This window comes from Myxozyma melibiosi (genome assembly GCF_037950935.1).
Source record: "Myxozyma melibiosi strain Phaff 52-87 chromosome Unknown BZA70scaffold_4, whole genome shotgun sequence".
In the NCBI taxonomy this organism is placed as follows: Eukaryota; Fungi; Ascomycota; class Lipomycetes; order Lipomycetales; family Lipomycetaceae; genus Myxozyma; species Myxozyma melibiosi.
Window position 1 is genome coordinate 660,810 of NW_027042918.1, and position 6,372 is coordinate 667,181.

General features: G+C 51.2%; 3 protein-coding genes across 3 annotated transcripts; 2 read left to right on the top strand and 1 right to left on the bottom strand.

Annotated features, from left to right (window-relative positions):
* Positions 1-329: 329 nt before the first annotated feature.
* Positions 330-1,290, bottom strand: BZA70DRAFT_277413 (mitochondrial ribosomal subunit S27-domain-containing protein). Its single transcript, XM_064912441.1, has 3 exons — positions 875-1,290; positions 751-794; positions 330-649 (listed from the first exon to the last, which is right to left on the bottom strand). Exons 1-3 carry the CDS (start codon positions 1,204-1,206, stop codon positions 618-620), a joined length of 408 nt encoding a protein of 135 aa, XP_064768947.1. The 5' UTR covers positions 1,207-1,290; the 3' UTR covers positions 330-617.
* Positions 1,291-1,388: 98 nt separating this feature from the next.
* Positions 1,389-3,470, top strand: BZA70DRAFT_147599 (origin recognition complex subunit 5 C-terminus-domain-containing protein). The gene is made up of 5 exons (XM_064909683.1): positions 1,389-1,568; positions 1,644-2,048; positions 2,117-2,755; positions 2,821-2,931; positions 2,999-3,470. Exons 1-5 carry the CDS (start codon positions 1,473-1,475, stop codon positions 3,173-3,175), a joined length of 1,428 nt encoding a protein of 475 aa, XP_064768948.1. The 5' UTR covers positions 1,389-1,472; the 3' UTR covers positions 3,176-3,470.
* A 294-nt stretch (positions 3,471-3,764) lies between these two features.
* On the top strand, positions 3,765-5,133 carry BZA70DRAFT_267024 (uncharacterized protein; the record flags this gene model as incomplete). The annotated part of the gene is made up of 2 exons (XM_064911073.1): positions 3,765-3,986; positions 4,060-5,133. The coding sequence occupies 2 exons, from the start codon at positions 3,765-3,767 to the stop codon at positions 5,131-5,133; spliced, it is 1,296 nt and encodes a 431-aa protein (XP_064768949.1).
* Between the last annotated feature and the right edge of the window lie 1,239 nt (positions 5,134-6,372).

The window sequence follows — 6,372 nt, forward strand, 5'->3', positions numbered from 1 at the left end:
TAAGAGTAAAGTAGTCCGTCGACTGCATCTTTAGGAGTACTAGTCGTTTGCGAAAGGAGAAGGCGCGCGTGCTCTTACTCTTCATTCTATTCTATCTGCAGATAGCTTGAGGTGTTTGGCGAGATTCTTGCTGTTACGTCTTTTTTGTTTTGTGCACTGAGTAGTGCGATTCAGTAGTTCTTTCTTCTTTTCCTTCTTTCTTTTATCTCAATCGTTTGTAGGAGGTTTCTTTTCACTTTCTTTCACTCTTTTTGCTACAACGCAGTTCAATACATATAACTACATAAACCCCAATCTGCGATTCAGTAAGCCAGCGCTACAAGCCCACGTCTTGAGCGCGATGATTGTATAGCATAAATGATTGTATATTTTACATATAAACAAAGGTAGACAGACAGACAATTCGGGTGTCGTCGCTTGGTAAGAAGATTTGTGTGGGTAGATGTGTATATGTACAAAGTGAGATGCGTAAACCGAACGTAGTAATCGATTCAAAGAGAGGATGGCCCGGAACTTTTGAATATCAAATTCAAAGAAAACCTCCGGTGATAGATAAAAAGGGAGAAAGCATTGCAAGAAAGACAGGCATCAAAAACTCAAGAGTTGAGAGAATTCGTTCACCGTCTGCGATGCTTCGACTTTTGAGCAGCTATTGAGAAACGAGATGTTAGTTACGAATTCAAACGACAGTGATAGAAATAGAAAAGTAAATATGAGAGTGGAAGGATTGAGGATTGATTGAACACTTACATTCGTCCTTCTTTGTTGGTGGTCCCTTTCCTCTTCGTCGGCGGCTAGATTGTTGAAACGAAAGAATTAGCATATCGCACGCCATCGCAATCTCTCAACACAAGATTTAAACAAAAAAACATACACCTCAGCCATCGACATCCGGAACAGCTCGTTCTCCGGCAACGGGAATTCAAACCCAGGAAACGCCTTGCGGATAGTTCCCATCGTGACTGGCGATTTCTGCGGATAATACGACGCCACGGTCGGCCCCGCGAATTTCTTGCGGAGGACCTTGTTTCCGGTCCTGTAGTTGAGCGGGTTGTAGAACGTCTCGAAGACGTCGCAGGAGGTCTTGAGGAGCTTGTGCATGCGCTCGGCGGGCGGCTTGCTGGCGACGCGGCCTCCGATAATGGTTTTCGAGACGGCGGCGATGGCCGTCTTCACTGTGCTCGCAGCTGTTGACGCGGAAGACATTTTCTTTGTCCCTGATGTTTGTGTGTGTAAAGACAAGAAACGACTGAATTTGCTGGTGGAATATGAAGCGAGCTGCAGCAGCTGTGAGAAGGTTGAATCCCGAGAAGAAAGCGAATTTTCGTGATGCGGCACCGCCACGAGGAGAGGTGCTGTGCCACAAAGTTCAAGATGTGGCTTGGCTCTTCTCTCCCTGCGCGTTTGGAAATTCAAAGTGAAAGGACGCGTCGAACTGTTAAGACAGTGCAGAGAATATTGAACTGTTTGGCATGGGTGAATTGAGCGCAGAGAAGCTGCTGGAGCTGGCGAGAGAGTATCCGGCTCGGTATTATCAGTTTGAGCAGCTGAACATATTTCTAACCTCGGTGAGATCAAGTCTTCGACATCGTCTTCGCGTGCTTACCTCCTGGATTCAGACTAACAAATTCATTGCGATATAGGATCCGGTAGCCAATCCACTGTTTCTATCCGTGACTGGCCAACTATCGTCGGGGAAGACATGTGTGCTGAAACGGTTCTTTAGGGATACAGGGTACTCCCACTCCTGGATCTCCGTCGACGAGTGTCTGAGCACACGAGTAGTTCTACAGCGAATAACCGCCTCCCTGCGCGCCCTGAAACGGCGACCGACGACAACACAACTAATAGAAGCCAACGACGTCGAGCCGAGCGCGTCTGACTACGGCGTGGCGTGTGGATCGTTTGCGGCGTTCGTGGAGCAGGTCGATGGGATACTTGCCGAGCTGCGGTCTGAGCAGGCGCATTTCGTCGTCTTGGATAGGATCGATCAGATGGGGGAGCCTGTTGAGGCGCTGTATCAGTTTCTTACAAAAGTGGGCGAGATGGTGGGTTTTTGTTCTTCAGTGCTTGTGGAGTATCGTAGCGGTCTCACTTACTTCTATCGATTGTCTAGCTTCACCACGTTAACCTGACATTTATCCTCGTCAGCTCAGCAGGTAGCGATCCCCGCAAATCGCAAACGACTACATACCCCCACATCTTCTTCACCCCCTACACAAAACAAGAGACCACCGCCATCCTCTGCTCCGAGCCACTCCCCCGGATCCGCAAACTCCTTCCCCGCCGCGGGACGACCGCATTCGCAATCGAAGACGAGAAACTGTTCTCGCTCTGGGCTACGTACTGCCAGATCATCGTCGACACATACTTCCCGCTCTACGGGCCCGACATTGCGCAATTCAAAGCCGTGATGCGCAAGGCGTTTGCAATCTACGCAAAGCCCGTTGTCGAGGGAGCCGTCGCCGTACCCGCGAGTTTAAACTCGGGCTGGTTCGATCTGTATCGACTGCATCGGCCGCTGCTCTCGTCCGAGGAGTTGATTTCAAATTCCCTCTTTTTGCGCGTTCGCGGCAGCGGGGAGTCGGTGCAGCAGAATGGGTACCACGATATGCCGATTCTGTCAAAGTACCTGCTGTGCGCGGCATACCTGGCCTCGTACAACAAGCCGAGACACGACGTCAAGCTGTTTTCGCGGATCCGGATTATGCGAAAGCGGCCGCGGAACTCGTTTCACACTAAATACAAGGATAAGGTGGGTGACTCTTTTTTGCGTGCTCTGTGGAGGTAGAAGAGGCTGCTTCTGACATTTGAGGGTAGATCAATACGAGGATATTGGCGCCGTCGGCGTTTGAGTATGAGCGATTGCTGGCGATTTTGAAGTGTATCGTGCCAGAGCAGTATGATTCGACTATAGATATCCAGACCCAGGTGAGCCGAGCCACTCTTTGTTTCTACACTGCTTCTACATCAACGTGACTGACACGACCCGATCTAGTTCGCGACCCTTGTCTCGCTGAAGATGATTGTGCGATCAGGAGGCATGGCGAGCGTGAGTCACCTTTCCGATATGCTCGAGTCGAAGAGTAGATGGGCGGTTAATGTAGCGTGGGACGTCGTGGTTGAGATATCGAGAGAGATCAGGTTGCAGATGGATGGGTATCTGATGGACTAGCGGTGCTGCCGAATTGAGTCAAGGGATGGGCAGGGTTACAGAGAAGATACAATGACGAACGATGATTCTTGATTATCTTTTTATGTGGGGAATGCTGGTTAGTCCGTGACTTTTATCGCGGGTGCTGTGGTGTGAGTCGAGTGCATTGCGCGCGCATGCGACGACTTCCGTCTTCCCCCGCATGAGCACCAAGGTCATCTACGACACCCGACTCAACCAGCTCTCCTTCTGTTTATCAATAACCTCTTCACACTACAATATCCCCAAACCAAACAGAAATAAAAACATGCTCTAGTCACAGAGATCAGGCAGAGGCAGGCGGCAGGATAACCCCAAACTCTAAAATATGTGCAGCAGCACAAACCCTTTGGGCTTGGAGCTTGCGGCTCTCTTGTACGTACATCAGCCAACCCTTCTCAGAACTAATCACGAACGTGCCGTATTCCCTTCCGCCTGACTTCAGATCCTGTCTGCGGATCTTTCTTTATTCTGCGCTATTGTACTAGATAAGATCTACTTTGTAAGAGGGCACTGCTCTTTCTCTATACTGAAGACTCGTTCGTGCTTTGTGGAATAGTAAGAGAACGTTATGGATACCGCGTACGATGCCATCCAGCAGGAGGCGCTCGCCGACCTCCCGACGGCTGATCCCGAGAACGGCGGTGCAGAGGCGGGAGCGTCTGCTGAGGGCGGTGCTGCTGCTGCGCCGGCGCAGACGTTGACGGAGGAGATTAATGACGCGATGGCGACGTTCCAGGGTACTGCTTGGGGGATGAAGATTGGTGGGCTTTGGGAGACGGTGCGGAAGCAGGTATGTGATCTGTAGATTTTGTCGTCTAGGTTGTTGGTGTGTGTGTGTGGGCTGACGATGAGTTTTGATGCAGGGCGAGATAGCGATCGAGGAGACAAAGAAAGATATATCGGTAGCCTCGGAGCTAGCAGCGAAGGAGCTGACGATGATCACCGAGCAAGTGCGCACGTCGACGATCGCGTCGCAGGCCACGCAGGTCGCGAGCCAGGCCGCGAGCCAGGCCTCCACGTTTGTCACGAGCACCCGCCGCAGTCTCGACACGTCTACCGCCGAGAGTGCAGCCCGGCGCGTGCGGTCGACTGTGACGACTGCGCCGGCGAGCACGAGTAAGATGTTTGGCGTGCTGAAGGGGAAGGCGCAGGCGCGGCTTGACGAGCTCGAGAACGTGGATTTGAATAAGTATTTTGATCAGTTTGGGAAAGACGTCAAGTTATTTTTGCAGGACGCGGTAACGATCGCGCCGGGGGAGGACGAGGTCGAGGAGGCGGGGTCGGCGCAGGTTACCAAGGACGTGCTGTTTGACGTGCCGGAGGAGATCAAGCGACATATCTACACTACGCGACTGGACGCGCAGCTGCACGCGCTGCATACCTCGGTCGAGCCGTTTCTGGCGGCGGACGCGGGCGACGCGACGTACGACGAGTACGCGGCCAAGTTCTCTGCCGACACGCAGACGGAGACGATCGTGAACGACTTGGAGCACTACCCGGAGCTGCGCAAGTTGATGGAGAAGCTTGTGCCGGAGAAGATTGCGTACGACGAGTTTTGGCGGCGGTACTATTTCCTGCGCGAGCAGATCAATCAGGAGGAAGCGAGACGGAAGCAGTTGCTCACGGAGGCGGGCACGGCGGAGGAGAACTTTGATTGGGATGAGGACGAGGAGGAGGAGGAGGTTGCGGAGAGTAAGTCTGGCGTGGCGTCGAAGGCGTCGACGTCCACCGAGACTCTGAAGGCAGAGGATAGCGCTGCGTCTGCTGCTGCTGCGCCTGCTGCAGTCACTGAGTCGAAGCCAAACAGCTCGAGACCGTCGAGCGAGAGCAGCTATGACTTGGTGTCGGCTGCGAACTCGCAGGCGGACCTGCGGGCTGAGGGAGCGAAGGCTGCGAAGGCGGGAGAGGAGGAGGAGGAGGAGGAGGATTGGGAGTAGGCTGTGCCTCTTGAGTTCATTTGAACTTGCGCTTATACTGCTACAAGGGTGACTTGTAACGGACAGCCAGTCTGAACTTCTCATGGTCGATATCTCTCGATCATCTTATTCAATCACGCACACCACTCTATTTTTCCTTGTGTTTTTACAGTACTAGTTTGCAAGAAATTGTCTTATGGCGTATATGGTATGGAGAAGTCTGTCTTGACAAACGTCTAGCTGCTCTATTTGTCAGGCCGAGAGGTTAGACGACGACTGAGGGCGCAGACAGACATGTGAATTTTGTTTGTGTTTAGTGTGTTGAAATTTGAGGATGGGTTATGCAGATAGCTTTGAATCGATATTATTAGGAAACCTTGTGTTTTTACAGTACTAGTTTGCAAGAAATTGTCTTATGGCGTATATGGTATGGAAGAAGTCTGTCTTGTCAACGGTCTCGCTGCTCTAGTTGCTCTAGCTGTCAGGCCGAGAGATTTACGTTTACGACGAGTGAGTGCAGACAGACATGTGAATTTTGTTTGTGTTTAGTGTGTTGAAATTTGAGGATGGGTTATGCAGATAGCTTTGAATCGATATTATTAGGTAACTTTACGAGAGAGGAAGAGGGAGAGAGGGAATTACCCGAGTGGGAAGTAGAAAGGAAGTACTATAATCACATTGTTTGGATAGATGCATAATGTGGGTGCCACACGGATAATGCATGATCCGATGGGTTATTATCTATTATCTATTATCTATGCACAATACAACAAGAAGAACAAAAGGTCACAGATGTGGAAAGAAGGGTGTAGAGTACTGCGCGATTTTCGATTTATCCGGTGCATCCATTATCATCCATTATGGAGAGGTGAGTGGCGCTGAACAGAAGATGGGTTAGTGAGGTCATGAGTAAACCGCATTGTTCACGATGACGACATTGAGATTTCAAAAAAGCCATCCGACACTGCCGGCGAAGGGGGCGGGACAAGGACAAGGCCAGGCTCGGAAGAGCACGGAAGGCAAGCGTTCGGAGGAGCGAGCGGAGAGGGTCTGGCGGGCCGAATGGGGAAGTAGTGTTTTGTGTTTTGTGTTATTGTTAAACGCGGCGGCGGATTTCGACTCTGACCCAGGAACAGAAAACGCAGAGAGAGTGTGTGAATGAAAGAATGACTTCACTGCGGCGGATAGGGATGGATGGCTGGATGGCTTACTGACATCACTGGTTGTTCCTGACGATCTGGTCGTGGCTTTTGGCTCCGG

Bases quoted from the DNA above. Each gene is read 5' to 3' on its own strand.
- BZA70DRAFT_277413 (XM_064912441.1), bottom strand. From the start codon at position 1,206: ATGTCTTCCGCGTCAACAGCTGCGAGCACAGTGAAGACGGCCATCGCC. The intron at 795-874 runs GTATGTTTTTTT...TCAACAATCTAG, and splicing joins CGGATGTCGATGGCTGAGGT to CCGCCGACGAAGAGGAAAGG. The intron at 650-750 runs GTAAGTGTTCAA...GTTTCTCAATAG, and splicing joins ACCAACAAAGAAGGACGAAT to CTGCTCAAAAGTCGAAGCAT.
- BZA70DRAFT_147599 (XM_064909683.1), top strand. From the start codon at position 1,473: ATGGGTGAATTGAGCGCAGAGAAGCTGCTGGAGCTGGCGAGAGAGTAT. The intron at 2,049-2,116 runs GTGGGTTTTTGT...TCGATTGTCTAG, and splicing joins TTACAAAAGTGGGCGAGATG to CTTCACCACGTTAACCTGAC. The intron at 2,932-2,998 runs GTGAGCCGAGCC...GACCCGATCTAG, and splicing joins CTATAGATATCCAGACCCAG to TTCGCGACCCTTGTCTCGCT.